At 37.3% G+C, this 16859-nt stretch overlaps 1 protein-coding gene across 1 annotated transcript in view; it reads right to left on the reverse strand.

The window, feature by feature from the left end:
- Window positions 1-1102: 1102 nt before the first annotated feature.
- TPO (thyroid peroxidase) overlaps window positions 1103-16859 on the reverse strand; it is a gene marked incomplete at its 3' end in the record, with an annotated part of 77458 nt that continues 61701 nt past the window's right edge. The window contains exons 10-16 of the mRNA XM_010131844.1: window positions 16386-16859; window positions 10430-10688; window positions 9761-9931; window positions 8456-8693; window positions 5062-5270; window positions 4390-4560; window positions 1103-1231 (exon numbers count right to left, since the gene is read on the reverse strand). The exon at window positions 16386-16859 is cut by the window's right edge and continues 1 nt beyond it. Of these exons, the coding sequence (XP_010130146.1) occupies window positions 1103-1231; window positions 4390-4560; window positions 5062-5270; window positions 8456-8693; window positions 9761-9931; window positions 10430-10688; window positions 16386-16859 (1651 nt within the window). The remainder of the gene's footprint in view (window positions 1232-4389; window positions 4561-5061; window positions 5271-8455; window positions 8694-9760; window positions 9932-10429; window positions 10689-16385) is intronic.

The raw sequence follows: 16859 nt of genomic DNA on the forward strand, positions 1-16859 counted from the left end.
TATATTACTCTGGTATGTTGAAAGACAAAAACTCCAAATGACTACCACCACTCATTTTTAGTTTTATCCCAGAAAGCGTTGACCCTAAGGGTTTGCATTTACTACAGCAAAAGATTCTTCTGGCAACATTCATTCTTGGGAAGGTATTTCTGCTGGTGTGCCTGCCCAGAGAGATGCCAGGTGCTGCTGTGTAAGTAAAGTCTCCCACTGTCCTTCACTCCTGGGCTTTTGGTGATCTCACATGGACTCACTTAAGATTCGAGGAATGTGGTCTCACTTGAGGAATATGCTCATATGCTCCAGAACAACAGCTGGAAAACTGACTGGGTGTATATCATATCATTGAAGACATCTGTTTGTTTGCAAGAAGTTTGGTTTTTTGTTTTTGTTTTTTTTTTTGCTGGGGAATTGTCATCTTGTGTTTTCTTTGTGCAGTTAATAATAAGGGACATTGTAATCCCACATATCATAATCAAGGTATTTGCTGAAACAGGAAACAAATGTGCCACCAGCGAGGTGGTCTACTCATGATTGTTTGGTGTACAGCACTTGATATTCAAGATCTGAACTTTATGGTTTACTTTGGTAAAGTAGATATCCATCCACTTGAGTTTCGATTGCAGGCTGTCATGGAGCTTTTGACAGAGCTAGGCATTCTTTCCCCACCTAAACCTTAAAATGGAATACAGCTTCCACACATGCTGAAAAGCTGAAGAATAATAAGATGCATAATATATGCTAGCTTTAACAGGGTTAACAGTTTTGGAATGTAATAGGTGGAATTTTGTTAAGATTCAGATGTTGAGTTTAGATCCTAGCTAGAAGGAACTGAGACAGATTTGATCCCACTGTCATATGCACTGCCAGGAAATACGTGGGGTTTATACACAATAGGAATGGAAAATGGAAAGCTTAGTGTCTGTATTATTTACTCAATACTTTTATTTACTTTACAGAATCCAACTTTATCTTTATGCCCATGACTGTGTAGAGGTTTTTCCCTTATGTTAGCCATTCTTCAAAAAATCTCGATTTTATAATCATTACAGCATTGTAAAACAGATGAGAAAGTTTTAATGGACAGTAGGGTCACAAGCATTACCAACACATGTACTTCCATCTTCTGCGAGCTTGTAACGATCCGTACTGAAACATTTGTAGCTGCCTTTAGTGTTAATGCATTTAGCAGGAGAGCATGGTGAATTAACTTCATTTTCACATTCATTGATGTCTGCAAAATGAATACACGCTGATCAATAACCATTACCAATTACAGAGGGGGATTACTACCTTCTCACACACATCTTCTACAAGTATTCATAAATGAAAGGTATCATATACTTCCAGTGATTCACAGACACTGCCAAAGGCCCTTATTGTTACTGTTTAAAGCACAAAGTTGTTTTGGTGTTTTGTTTTGTTTTTAAGGTGAAAGTGATGAAAAAAGAAAATGCTGTTTTGGTAATCTACCAAAAGATACAAATGGCATTTGGCTGAATTTTCAGAAAGGCAAACTGTGAACTCGAGAGCTCTTCTTGCACATGTTTATATCCTAAGACTTCAAGTTCCTCTATAAACTTTTTCCATACTGTGCTCTATAGAGATATTGAATATAATAACACTGACACACTTCTATACGTTTTTAGGCATGACTTTGAGGAGTCAAGGATTCAGATTAACTTTGTTCACAAAATTTAGAACACTAATCTGTGTATCTGCAAAGATGGTTCTTTCTAGATGCTATATAAATTCCGCAAAATGACAATGTCCTGAGAGAATGATGAGCAGATGAACAATTATCCATTGGAAAATGTATATAAACATATTGTTCCTGAGGCCATTCCAGACCTTTCACATTCTGATTAAGTGATAAGATGGGAGATAGCAAAAAATGCAGGAAAGAAAGTGCTCAATGAGAGGAAGAATGCAGTATTTTCCATAGTCCTGCATTTTCCTTCTTTCTCTGTAATATTTACTTGTGGGATGGGATTCGCTTGCCTGAAGATAGGTGTCCAGCACCAGGTTAGATAGTTTCCCATTGGTCCTTTATAATATCATTCATCTTGTTCAATGTCTCTGACTCATGATCCTGGGAAGAATTGCAAGCAGCTGAACCTTCAGTGCCTTTTCTTTTCGGTTATATTCTTTCCTTTCCTTCCCTATCACAATGTTGTATCTGTTACTTCAGGCTAAGGAGCTCTTTTTGATCAGTGTCAGAAACTGACTGGGAATGATTTACTGACTTAGTTTAGCATTGTCACTCAGACCACTTAGGGAATTGTATAATTGGAAATAGGATCAAGCCTGATCCTCTCTTAATACAAAGCAGTAGCTGTGTCCAAAGCTAGCCATCAACTGAAACAGTCAGAAGACTAATCATGCAAGTAATAATCTTAAACTTCAGAGTTCCTTAAGAAACTTGTGAAGCAGGACGATAAACTGTTTTTCAGTGTGAAGACTTCTGAACAAGTATTACTGCCTTCAAGAGTACATTTTGGGTCACCCCCCACTGACTTTGCCATCATCTGTGAAGGAAAACCTGCACAGACTTTGCCTGCACTGTAATTCAAATGTGCTATTTCAGCTTTCGTAGATTCATAGTCATGCTATCTGTTTAACTAGCTGTTTTTTCCATCACTAAATAGGGCATTTTGGATCTTACCAGCCTACCCTGCTATTCAAAGAGAGCTGTGCTTTGTAAAGGCAAAGCAAATAGAATTATCAAGAGTACGATAACACTCAATGTAAAGGAAGGTAGCATAGTCTAGCCCTAAATGACTTCCTGAGTCAATAGAAATAATTTCTGTCAAAACCAAAGTTAGTAAGCAGGAATTAACAGCTCTCAAATTCCTATGCTGTCTTTTCCAGAGTAATACATAATTTTGAAACCATCTGCAGAAATGCTAAGCTCTATCGTCCTTATTATTTTGCTTGACTTATTTCTGATTTGCTGAACGTTTAAAAGAATGGGAACACATTGCACAGACATGCATGGAACAAAGAGCTTTCTACTGTAAAACTCAAGTAGCATCTGCATAAGTGGGTTTTGATGGTTTTCTTTTAATAAAGGCATAGCTTATTTAATACATGCAGCAGCTTGTTTTCCTATAGCAGATACACAGTCTTTTGTTCATATTACTGAACATATTAAAAGAAACTAGGACAAGGAATGATTCATTCATATAACTTATTTATTCAGTTTGCTACCAGAATATTAATCTATTGAAAAGATTTTATTATAATTCATTTAACGGCTTTATTTCTTTATATGGTATTTATGTGGGTGGAATTCAGTGGATAAATAGGATTCGAATAAAGGAAAGAGCTGCAAATTTCATTTGACTTTTTCCATACCAGGTATACAATTAGAATGAATAGCTTTCTACTCTGCTGTCACATAAATACTGATAAGCAGACTTTATTGCAGATCAGCTGCAGCACTTGCATTCACATTAGTTTACCAGCATTCCTAATATATTCCTAAATATGGCCTTTTCAGGTTTCATTTTCTCTCATGCTCTTATAAAGCTGAGCAGTTTGAGTATGTATACATATATATAATATATATACACATCATCATAAACGCACACATTTAAAATGTGAACAGACATAATTCATCCTTCAGAACTGTGAAGAGAGAAGGTCGTGTCATGCCACGTGTCATGCTTTTTCTTCCTATCCTATTCTATTCAACAGTAAAAATAATGCAAAAGGAAAAGAAAAGCTAAAAGAACAATTAAAATATCAGATAAATATTCCCCTGAAAATGTGCATGCAATGTCAAAAGGAAGTATCTTTTTACTGATTTTTCACCTGCCTTACTTTTGCCCCTGCAGAAGTAATTCACTTCTGGAAAATCTTCTGACAGCTATTTGGGAGAGGGAGGTTGGAACTCGAGTCATAATTAATTTGCTTAATTTCACTTATTCACTTAACGGTATATTTTTCTTTTGTCTCTTTTGCTTAACAGAGTAGGATGATACATGAATGACTTGTGCTGAGTTCATCTTGTATCCAGAATACCCATTGAAACAATGCTAGGAAAATGACAACTGTCTATCTTGCTGTTATGTTGAATGTAGGAGGAAGCAATGTATAATTCTGATTTGCTAGTTTTTTTTCCCTACTGGTTTTTAATAGACTCAATTTTCACTTAATTGGGTAATTTTTAGAGACATTTTCCTATCAACTTGATTGCTCAATCAGGATGGATAGAGATTGAGATAGGAATTCTGGAGCAAGGAGAGTTTCACATTATCATGTTATTGCTACCTATAAACCCAGAAGGCTGATTACAAGAGAGCATAGAAGGGAATTCACTCCTAATAAGCTGTGCTGGACTTTAGCTTTTAGAAAATTCAAAAACAATAACAACAACAACAAAAATACCTATACAAACAGGAGCTTCAAAGTTCCATCCTTTACTTGTGCAGGTTAGTTGTTCTTCTCCTTGTAACTGAAATCCATAACGACATGAATAAATCACTGTAGATTTTCCAAATTCTGAGCAGTATACAAAATCACCATTTTCCACACTATTTGGTGTTCCACATATCTCATCTAAAAATAAAAAGACTGTATTAGAAGCTTTTAAAAAATTACCTCCTTACCCTCATACATGGACATTATTCTCCATTATTGCTGTAAATTAACTTCAGTGAGATTACTCTTATGTTTTAAGGTGATCAATTTAATTCTTCATTTCTGGATAAGTATTTATATGGGATACCTCAGGTTTGACTTATAATCCTTGTAAAATTGCCATTATCTTCTAATTATATTTTCTGCTGAGTTCTTAGTATTTTCTGTCTGTCTAAGAACTCCTGCCCCAGTTGCTACAATGTCTGGATATCTTCGGATATCAAGTTGGCAGACACTATCTATTTTATGGAGGAAGTTCAGAAAAAAGGAAAGAAAGACCTAGATTCCATTTCTAAGTGGTAGAAAAAGTAAAGATCAGCACTAGACCAGTAACTCAAGACTTGCCATAATCAAGATCAGTGTTCTAACTGCTGATTACTCTCCCTTCCTGTCAGAAAAGATTGGTAACTACCAGATTACCTTGCTGATAGAATTCTTGCCAAGCTTCCAAATTCATCTCAGGTATATTGTCACAACGCTGAAAATCCTGTGGAAACTTTCCAAGTTGAAAGGCATCTGCTGGCACTTCAGAAATTCCTGTATTGTCACATATCACACGGGACAATGAGTGTTTTTTGAGTTCATGCTTTTGAGCTTCTGTGAAAACATTATCATTTTCCCACCAAAACCTGAAAAGGTAGAAAAAATTTGAAAATATCAAATTCAAAGAGCTGATTATTCTTACTTTCACAGTACCCTATGTAAAAGACCAAGAAAAAGAATTTCAACAAAATGTAGGTGAATATGACAGTAATAAAAGTAAACAGCGTGATCCGCAGACTTACATACCCAGCTTGAAAGTCAAGAAAAGGCTGGTGTGAGTCTGATGTACTGGTCAACTCAGATGATGTGTTAAAGTCATCTGGTTAAAACTCTTAATTATTCACATTTGCAGAATTGTTTCTCATTGATGATACAAGGGCACAAAAAAAGTTACAATCCTGAGAGAAAAACCTGGAACTAATTTGTTTGAACTGAGTGCTTAATCTGATGCTTAACAGGATTCACTATGCTCTCATAAATTGTTTTAAGCATAAATCACGGGAGAATTACAGGAGTATCCATAAGAGATATCCCCATTCCATAGCTTTTGAATTCTACTTGCCATTACTGAATGGTTGCTGTGACAACAGGTACTGTTGAATGCTTCTCTGTTTAATATGGACTTCTCAATTTCCTAAGAAAGCTGTAGATATGCAGGTTAATTATAGTAGAAATTTTTGAGACAGTAATTGTTCTTTTGATCATAGAAAAAGGTAAACTGGCTGGAACAGAGAGGAGCTGCTTTTTCTGTTTGTCAGATCAGGACTGTGGTGTCTTCTAGAAGAGAAGAACCAGTTGGTACTGCGAAGATAAATCTGTTAAATGTTATATATTATGTATCATATATATGTGTGTGCATACTCACATACATGTGTGTTTAAAGGTAAGAAGAAAGGGAAAGAAAACATTGGGGAAAAAAAGAAAATATAAATATTTTATATATATAGACATGCCATGAATGGCAAAAAAATATTGCTGGAGAGTTTGATAGCACATCTGCATTAGTACATTAAACATTGTTAAGCACTGCTAACTGTGGTAATCAGGACAATTAGCATTTTCCCAAACGCTTGGCAGGATTTGTGGTAACATGCCCTATGATCATCATCAGTAGAGTATGGATGTGATTTCACTGTACGAACTGTCCTCAGAAAACAGAACTTGAGAGTTCATAATATTGCAGAAACAAGGCTGGTGTTTCTAAGAAGGTCTGTGGGTTTTGTGATTACATTTTTCTGATCAGAAGAAAACAGCAATGTTGACTGTAGACCCTGGGCAAAACTGGCTTGTGTGCAGTGTGTTAGGCTCTTTAGGAGCTGCCTGAAATGGCGCCATGCAAATGAGAAGTCTGACAGTCTTGTTTGTGTTCTGGGAAACACGAGGGCAAGTTGGACTCTGCTGCCCACAGGAGAGTACTGGTCAAGTAAGGTATGTGCATGTGAAATTTTGGAAAACTGTTTTATCTGTAGACTGTTACCTACAGCAGGACAATTTCAGGAGAAGAATGTCCCACTTTGCCTGTATTGGAGGAGGAGGTAATCTACAGGACCAGGGATGGAGTGAATGTCCCACTCATCAGCAGCACTGTGACAAGAAGTGCAGGAGAGATGGAGGGGGAGGAAAGAGGAAAAAAAAGAGAGATGCCTTCTTCGTACACCTTACCTGCACACTGTCCCTGAGGTTTTCAGAGCATCTTGGACCTCACTGACTGTTCCCAGGCCCCTTCCTATAACTAAAGCCATCAAAGACTTTTCTCCACTCAGCTGTCCTCCACCTGTCATTTCCCCTTTCATGTACATTTATACCTATTCTACTTTCATCACAAAATTCAGTTTTATCTACACTGATGGGAAAGCTTGAGCAGAAAATTATTTTTTAATCTACCCAGCAGATAGGTGTTTACTCTAACAAAGGTTACTCCAGTCGATCTGTATCAGGTGACCAAAATTTTACAGGTGAATTTTACAGGGTTAGAGTAAAAAAGAAAGAAAACAAAAAACAAAAACAACAAACAAAAAACCAAAAAAACAACCAAACAAACAAAAAAAGAGGTGCAAGCCCTCCTATGCAAAGAATGACCAAGTCAGCTTCAGAATTTTTGGCCAACTAATGAAAATCCTGAGATTCAGAGTAGGACGACATGGAAAAAGAAAAAAAAATTTCCAGATGATTGATTTGACTGAACTTAGGACAGTGTGTGAGTTTAGTACATTGGAAAAAGAAATCTCTTCATGTTTTGTCAGATTACTGTCTGACAACTACAAAATGTTACATACTTCTAAGTTCTCTTAGTTATTTTAGCATTAATGACAGATTATAATTTCAGATTTAAATTAGCTGACACAAACTTTGTGCAGAAACTTGGGAAATTCTTTCTTTACTAGAGATCTCTTTTTCTCAATTTGGAGTTAATAATCTATGCTTAAGTGTAATTAATGCTAGTAGTATCATAAGCCACTGAATAATAAGTAATATCATAAGGCACAGAATAAAGGAAACAAGGCTGGAAGGACTTGATAGATTATCCTTTCCCACATAGGGTCAACTAAGCCTGTACAATTCAGAGGACTTTCAACCATGTTTTTAACACAGCTGAGTGGAATGTTTGTTCTCTATACAATTTATTCTAATAAGACACCACCTTTATGATTAACATTTCTTTTTCCTGTAAGCTAATTAATTAACATTATTTTTTAAAGTTCAGGTTTAAATTCTGCCTTGGATGCTTATTTATATAATGGGTTCTTTCCACAACAGTGACTTATAAGAGGAGCTTGTAGGCGAGCGTAAGGACCAGATGTACTTAAAGACACCACTGCTAGCGTGGTGTGAGCAGTTTAAAATTAGTCTTCTGATGAGATTCAAAATTACTGCCACAAGTACATGTCGGAAATGAAAAAAGGGTGTTTTTATAATTGTTTCAGAAGCAGAAGCAAGATATAAACAGCATCTTACACCCCTTAGTGACCTGAAGCTGCATTTCTCTTGCCTTCCTGGTGTGGAAGGTTGTAGTGGCACAAAATCCTGATGGCGGTTGTGCAGGGTTGAGTAAAGGGACTTTCTGTGCTGAAATAATTGAAATGATATACAGTCCAAAGAAGAATAAGCAAAAGCTCACTCAGCAAAACTGAAGGAACTGAGATGATGTGGAAGTGGCAGGGAATAATCTGTTTAAAGGTTAAGTGTCTTATGTACTGGAACATATCTTCTGTAATATCTCCATTACTTCTGCTTTTTTACGCAAGTGAGTCAACAGCATGAATAAACTCACCGGTCACCATCCCTTAGTGCTTTCATTTGCTTTCCAATTATACATGCAAACAGAGGCCCAGTTCTAGCACCTGGAAGAAAGTCTTCTACCAGACCACCAAGCCAAACATCAATATTGTTAGGATTATGGTACAATTCCATGATTTTTTCAGTGACGTTGTGGTTGGTTATTACTGTACTCAGGTCAGTGTGAGTTTTCAGTTTTGGTAAGCCACAGAATTCTCGCCAGTCATTATAACCTGTAAATATTATGTTAAAAGGAATATTAGACTTGACTGCTAAACATGATATACTCAATTAATACATTTATAAGCACTGGATTCTGACAACTTTAATTATAGTCACAGAAAGTTATTTCTAAGCATAGACTATTTATTATTGTTTAAATTGGCCAAGGAAATGATGGCACAATCTGAAACTACAGGATGTGCAAGACTTACATCAGTTTCATGAAGGAAAACAAAGGTTGAAAACAATTCACAGAGCATAGAAGGCAGCCATGTTTGTTCCTTAGTCATGCAGACAAATGATCTGCTCAGGCAGGGGGTCAGGGCACAGGTTTAGAAATAAAAAATAAAGAGGCCCTGCCTGCCATGCTGAGGATTGCTTCCTTTGCTCTCAGAAACTGTGGCATATTTGTAAGAGTTTTTAATGCAGAACTGAAAACTAAGTTTATTTTTTTAGCAGCTGAGGCAACTGAACTGAACTAAGCTTCATCAGTCTTCCTCTAAGCCAGCAGAAGTCTGATGGGCTAATGCTCCTTGACTGTTAGTTCAATCTTACCCTGGGCTGACTGAAGTAAGAAATCTAGTGCAAAAACCAGGCACAAATGCAGATTATTTCTCAAAATGAGATGTACACCTAATTAAGCCATCTATAGCACCCCCGGAGACATATTGACACCTTCTATGGTTGGTAGAGCCAATGAGGTTGCATCTAAATTGACCTGTCCTACAGGCTAGGGGCAGCCTGTCGATGACAGTCTGCTGCAGGCAGAAACACCGCTCCTCTGGAGCTGGTTCCTGCAAGAACAACCCTCAAGTATCTACATTGAGCACACTCAGATCCACTCACCAGTATTGTCCTCCTTGATTCTAGACTTCAAATACAATTTTCATTTCAAATGTTATGGAGTATTTTGTTTCTATCACAGTTAAAAATATGAGAAACTTAGATTTAAAAAAAGACTTAAATTTTCTTTTCTGATCACTAAAGCTATTATTTAAAAGCTTATGATTGCATCCCAAATAAAAGTAGTTCTAGCTGACTTACTACTTGGAAGAAAATTCAAGAAAAATCAATAGACCTGGCAGTCCATGATCACGTCCACGCTGTAAATTCAATGATGCTAAATCAAGTGAACCATTATTGGACAACACAAACAGTTTTTCTGTTAACTCCTCATTCATCAGTTGATCTTGCACCTGCAGTTTTGCTGAATGTGCTAGAAGACCCCTCAGTAAAGGATCCAAGCCTCCTTTAAACACAAAAATAATGTTACAGCATATATAACATCGTTATAACTTTCTTAACAAATGTGGATGCATGTATGTTTCTATGCTTTTTAAAGATTGGCCACATCACCTTTTACATCCAAACGTATAAAAATCTCCTTCAGGTTGAAATAGAGTGCTATGAAAAGGCTCCAGGCTCTTCTACAGGTGTAAAAAAAATTGCAACTTGGTAATACATTCATCCACAAAAAAAGATATGAAGTAACTCCATCATCAATCATCAATCTATTGTCAATCTACCAGACTGGTTTAATCTGGAGAGTAACTTTGCCTGATTCAGATAAGCACTTAACTCAGAATTACTGCTCCAGTTTGTGCTAGTGCTTTGGAACCCATTCAACAACCCAAATCAGTGATGCAATTAAATAAATGTTCCTATTCCTAATTCAAGATAAGTAGCTTTGAAAAAAGTCATAATATTCTGGGGAAAAAAAACCCAAACAGTTTGAATAAAACCATACCTTCTTTAATGAGCCTCCAAGGACTAAAGAAAACTTCATGTAAATGAAGAGTTGGGAGTTCTGGATCATCTAAATACTGTGCATTCAATCGCCTTACTATTGGTTGAATTGTTGCATGACCAAAGCGAAAAGCAGCTGTTGAAAACACATTAGAAACTGTAGGATTCATTGTGGGATCATAACCTGTATAAAGGCCAATATACAGATTAAAAGCATCTGGGCCAATGATTTTGGGAATGTAATCTCTTAGAGTAATAATCTGAAAGAAAAGAAAAAGAAACATTTATCATTCAGCATTTTTATAGACAAATAGTAATGATTCCCAGGTGGTACACGTCATGTCTTTTTCTTCGCTCATCTATGCCCAGGCATTTGGCATGACTAAGAGTAGTACTAGCTGGAAAACCATATTGGTCTTTTTTTTGCAGTAAGGAGACAAATGACCGGAGAGACTCAGTGACACAGCTCAGTACAGTGCAACAGTCAGGCCTGTGTTAGGTTCTACCATAAATGTTAGACCAAAGCCTCTTGACCAGAAATTACCAGTGTTGCTCCCTTACAGTCCACAGGAGTAATCCAGCTCGCAAGAGGTGTGCTGAGATTTAAAGCTTTTATTAAGATGGTGTAAATTATATTGCCCTTAAAAACGGCAATAAAAGCATGAATTACAATAAAATCTTTCAAGAATGGTTGTTGCTACGAACAGATTCTATTTTCAGACATACATTTGTGACACAAATTCTTTTTACTAAATATTTGAAATGACCAGGCTTTAAAGTACTGGTGCCCAGAATCCCTCGGTAGACATTTTGTGCTAAACTGATGTCAATTTATAGGCTCTTGAAAAACACGCTTCAAAAATGGAAATGCTGATATACACCTTCTGTCAAATGCTTTTAAAATGTAATAGTATTACAGTTGCATAAAAAAACCGTATGAGTAATCATGACCAAAAAAAAAAGAGGAAATGGTCTAATGTACGAAATAAAACGGAAGTGTATTACAGGTTGAAGATTATGCTGAACTCAATAAATCATAATGGGATAAATATGAAGTATAATGAACTCAATAAAACACCTTCTAGATTCAACATAGTGTGCAATAAAATATACAGGAAAATATTCTTTGGGCTTGATACAGTGCATATTGAAAAGTTAGTTAATATGTAAAATTAAAACCTTTTATCTTTGTTTTAGGCATGGCACAGAGAGAAGCAAACCTCTTCAGAATTTGCTCACTTTTCTTAGAAGGCAGAGGTAGCCACCTCTTTATGTTTTCAAGTTAGGTCATGCAGTGAACAAAATGTTTGAAAGACAATAGTTTAAATTCCTTTTATAGCTCCTTTAATACAGCATACAAAGAAAATAGAATAATTGCTAGAAATTAATACTGACACTGTCATTTACAAAGTTAACATTTTGCTCCAGTCACAAAGGTTTTGCAAGACAACAGGTTTTTTCTAATTTTAGAGTAGTTTTTACAAGCAAAGACTTTAAATAGAACTAGATTAGCCATGGACACAAACATCCTGATGCGGCTGTAATTTTTTGGCTCCTTCCTTTTAAATGAAATCCCAGGCTAAGCTGCTCATAAAGGTCAGATTCTCCGAAAGACAGGGCAACTCAGATTTCTCATTTGCTCCAGAGGCAGGATCTTAATTTCATGTTTCTTTGGTGGGGAAGAGGGAGCGCTGTTTCAAGACATGAACATCAAAAGGCTAAGGGTAAAAAGGGGTCTTAGGCCTGTCTTGAGCTAGGAGAAGCATCTGTTTGATAGAAACTTCCAATGGCTAAATGAGACTCCATCAAGTGGAGGTGACAATACAGACTAAGGTGGTGTTACTCATACAACAGAAGATAATACTGCCAGAAAGAATTTGGAATCTGACAGAGAGCCACACAATGGGTGGAGAAGGAAACTAAAAAGGCTGGAAGAGAAAATGTAAAAATAGAATATTAAAAATATGTGAACTGTCATGAGAATAAGTAAGGCAAAATGTGTAACTTGTTTTTGCCTTTGGCACAGGTAACTGCAAAGGAATAGTATCTCACTGAGATAGTGAAGAGCCAATTAAATGTAGCTCCTGCAATTGGGAAAGATGGCAGAAATAACAGAGAATAAACAAACATAGCAATAACGTTTAATTCATTTAAGTGCTATGCCCAGTTTGTTCTCACTGCAAATATTAAAGGATTTACAGGTGATGTTGAAGACCTAAACTTCTACGTAAAGGGTGATTGTATGAGAGTTCAATTTTTAATAAAAAAAGAACACATTATTATAGTTCTGTTAATAGTCTGAACAATGCTCTTTATAAACTTGAGTTATGACAGTGTGCAACACATACTTTCTTATAATATCTAATATTCATCTATTTATCCTTTATAATGTCGTAGTGTTTAAGCTCTGAGAGGAGTTATCTAATCACCTAACTTCACAAACAACTTTCATCCAAGTTAGCAATGTTGAACCCAATAATTGTAGTTAAGGTAAAGTACATTGGCCTCAGAAGATACCCACTTCCAACCCACGCATTGGATTGTGGCAGAGAAGCAGGGATGCAAGATGCTTCGAGGACACAAGCAGAGGTGGAAGGAAGTGGAAAAAATCACCTATATACACACAGAAACCTAAAGACAGTTGTCAGCTACAGTTGGGATCAACTGGCAGTAACCATTAATTCAGAGATGGTTTTCTGATACTGTAATAAATCAAAGAGAATTTGATTCAGATTAATCTGCAAAACTCCGACTTCACTCTGACTAGTGCCGCATCATCCAGTTTTCATAGTCCAAATGGCACATCAGAGGAAACACCTCTGAAAGGAAGAGCATGTGTTCACGCAATTTCATCCTGGAAACCATGTACGTATGAAACAGAAATCTTAAGACTGCAGCAGCTGCAGAATTGCACTTTTTCCTGTTTTGTCTACAGTTTTTGTTTAAAGGAAAACAAACTAGAACTATTTTCTTTCAAATAGCTTAAAAGGAGTAATCCTATTTCTCCTTATCCTGTTTTCTCAGGTCAAAACAGGAATAAGAAAAACAAGCACATAATTTCATTCCAGGTAGTAAATGACTAGTGAAAAAATGAAAAAGTGTCTTTTTGCACAAAACACTAAGTAAATTAGTGTATCTATTTTTACCACTGTATACTACATTGTTAATGCTTTAGAGTTAAGCACGTGTCATTCCTGTAAAATACAAGGAGAGAGTTAACCACTGTTGTGCTTTACGTGAACTACTACTTATCAACCAGTGAAAATTGTCTACAATTCAACCAAAATACCTGTTTTGTCCAGGATACCAAGAGGTAATTATTATGCTTGGTAACTTTGTCAAGTTTCTATTAAATGCTTGTCATTAGATATACGTGTGGTGTCAAAAAAAGCATCCGGGAGGAAAAGAATGGTCTAAGAGAGATCTTTTTCATTCGCATTCTAGGAAGAAGGGAAGGCTTTTTGTTCCATTCTATATAATTACACACCCACAGGCAAAAATTACGCAAGAAAGTATTCATTCCAAAAAGAGAATTTTAGAAATATGTAGCAACTGAAATGAAATTTTAAGAGTGGAAATCAGAAGGTAACTTCAGCTAGAGCTGTCATTAATGTGCTGGTTAGCATGCCACTTTACTAGAGATACTCCAATTATCTCTCTTGAATTAAGGTGTCTAAACCAGATAGATAGAACTCAAACACATTTCTAATGAGCCATGGGCAAATCTCATTAGTCTGTGATACTGGCAGAAATAATGAGTAGCCCAGATTCATGCAGTGTATAGCCTTGCACAAAGTGTTTTCTTTCAGGCCATAATGTTAGTGGATGTAAATGAGACATGTTTGAATGCAAGAGACCTACTTGTGGATTTGCACTTTTCTTCCAACAAGTATTAAAAAACATTCTGACTTGCTAATGCCATTATTTTAATGTAAACATGACATTTACAGCAGTAGAGCTGACATGGTTCATGTAAACAAAACACACATTTAAAAAAATCCAAACTTTTCAAAAGGACCGATTAAATACAATTAAATAAAGCATGATACTTTTCTGAAATTATCTGGCTTTAAGTGCAAATAGCAACACACCAGATAACACAGGTGGTTTCTTAAAGGTAACATTTTGGATATTCTGATGACTAAAAATTGTGGAAGAAGAAAGGAAAAGTGTTCCATCAGAGGAGTGAAAATTTCCCCCGTCCTTCACCAATTTTGTTCAAAAAAAGGTCTCCTTTTGGTGCTAAAAATTCTCTAAGAATCAGAAAACAAAGGAGAGTCTCCAAGCCTTCAGTTTATTCTGGTCCTGATATTACTTATACAGTATTGTGGATTATAATGGACAAACCGAATCACTATGTCTTATCACATTGTCTGACTAAAGGTGAATCTCCACAAATGCAAAGGCTCTGGTTAGGCTCGGAGAAGCCACATCAAGCAAAGAACGTGAACAACCAAACCATGCCAAGGATGGGATGGGGATCATCCATTCCCCAAGCCCAGCAGACAGAGTGGCCAGACCCCAAGCCTGGGTGTGAAACCTGCCAAGATGAGTCAACAAAAGAACCCGTCCCCCAAACACCAGGCAAGCCAAAGGTGCAGTTGCCTGCAGTCATTGTGGGGTGCAGGGAGGAGATGACTTGGGGGAACTATGTAAGAACTTCATTTGCAGTGTTTTAAGGGGATTGTGGGAATGTGTGAAACACTACGAGATAATCAGGGAAAGGTGGGGAATGAGAGAGTTCAAGGTGGACTGGGGAGGAAAAAGCATGGGAAAATAGAGGGAAAATGGGATAAAAGGGGTTCTCTGAGTGAGAAGAGATAGCTGACCAGAGTGCTTGTCTGACTGAATCCTATGCTTTGATCTCTGCAGCTATATTCTTCTGAAATCTTATTTCCATCTACCCCCTCTGTGGGTGTGCTTTCTATTCTGAATGTGATCCCTAGTGAGTTTCCAGCTAGACGAGAGATGATGAGCAGCATAAGAAACTTGAGGACTTGCTAAGAGAGTCAGTGGGAATGCAAGCCTCAGGGCCTTATGGGTCCAGGCATCAAGAGCCAGAACAGCTCTGGGGCCAGCAACTGTGTAAGGCTGTCTGGGAGAGCTCCACGTTGCCCGTGCACGTACTTCACTAATGAGCTTCAATCCTGAGTAGCAGCAGAGAGCATGGGTCAGGCCATCTATGCCATTCATGTCCATGTGAGTGCCAGCAAAGGTGCTGCTTTTGGCGTGTGCTGGTTGGTGTGGCCTGCTGTGTACGTGTGTTTGTGTATGTGTGTGTGTGTCCATACTGAACACCAGAACTGTGAGGAAAAATTAGAAGTTAGAGCCCGCATAGCTATTTCAAGAGGGGGGAAAAAAACCGAAAAATGCAGAGTAGAAATAGATTTTCCTATTCTCAAGTCTCATATAAATGTTCTTATGGACTCCTCTGTATTTTCCAGTATTTACTTTTACTGCTATCTGCTATCAAGAGTAGCCCTTGCAGTTTATGCATTAATGCTTCACTGAGAAGTTCACAGGCATTTTTACCCAGGGAAGTTATTAATTTATATAATACCTACGAGAAAGTAAGCATTTTGAACACTATGAAAATACAGAGACATTACTTTTTGTTTCCTTTACAAAAAAAAACTGCAAAGAAATGCATCTGAAAAGGCCTCTTCAATAAACAAAATAGATACTGGAGAAGCCTGCAGAAAGGTGTAGCAGGGTAGAAACTGCCACGAAAGTCAGAGCACTGGCAGGTCTGCACAAACTAAAGACTAGGGCATTGCATTCAGGAAAGTGGAAAATGGAATAAACTTTAAACAAGCCAAATGTGAAGTGCAGAAAAGCTGGCAAAGAAAAGGTAACAAGACCTCAAAAGCCACTCACAGAAGCGTAATTGAAGTGTTGTGATCAGTTCTGTTCTAAGATAGTCACTGCAATGTGTAGTAAGCAAATAAGCAGCCAACCTGATGCAGAGCACCGACAATTTTCCGTGCTTCTTGGTAGACTGTCTCAGCACTCCAGTGGCCATTGATTTTTTTGAGGGCTCTGGCCAGGCGGTTGTGCTCTCTCAGCCACAGGGTGTGCATAGCTGCCAGAGAAGTGACCTCGCTGGATCGGCTCTCCCCGGCCATAAAGCATTCAATCCTTTCACCTTCACTCACATTGGAGTGCTGTGCACAAGGTGATGGGATCTGGTCTGTAAAAGGCAGGTATTCCCGCTGGTTATCATAATATTTAATGTTTACTCTAAGGAGGCCTTCTTCGCTTGTTAAATTCCTCACATTGTTTTCAGTGGCAGGGGTACTGCCATAGACAGTAGAAGCATCAAGGAAGGAAGTTAAGCCATTGATTTGTTGTCTTGGATTTAGCACTGACAGATTTCCAAAGACAATACCATGATCACCAGTGCCGCATGCAGGAGAAGAGCGGGAGAAGGG

The sequence above is a fragment of the Buceros rhinoceros genome, unplaced genomic scaffold (assembly GCF_000710305.1).
Source record: "Buceros rhinoceros silvestris isolate BGI_N320 unplaced genomic scaffold, ASM71030v1 scaffold5280, whole genome shotgun sequence".
NCBI classification, from domain to species: Eukaryota; Metazoa; Chordata; class Aves; order Bucerotiformes; family Bucerotidae; genus Buceros; species Buceros rhinoceros.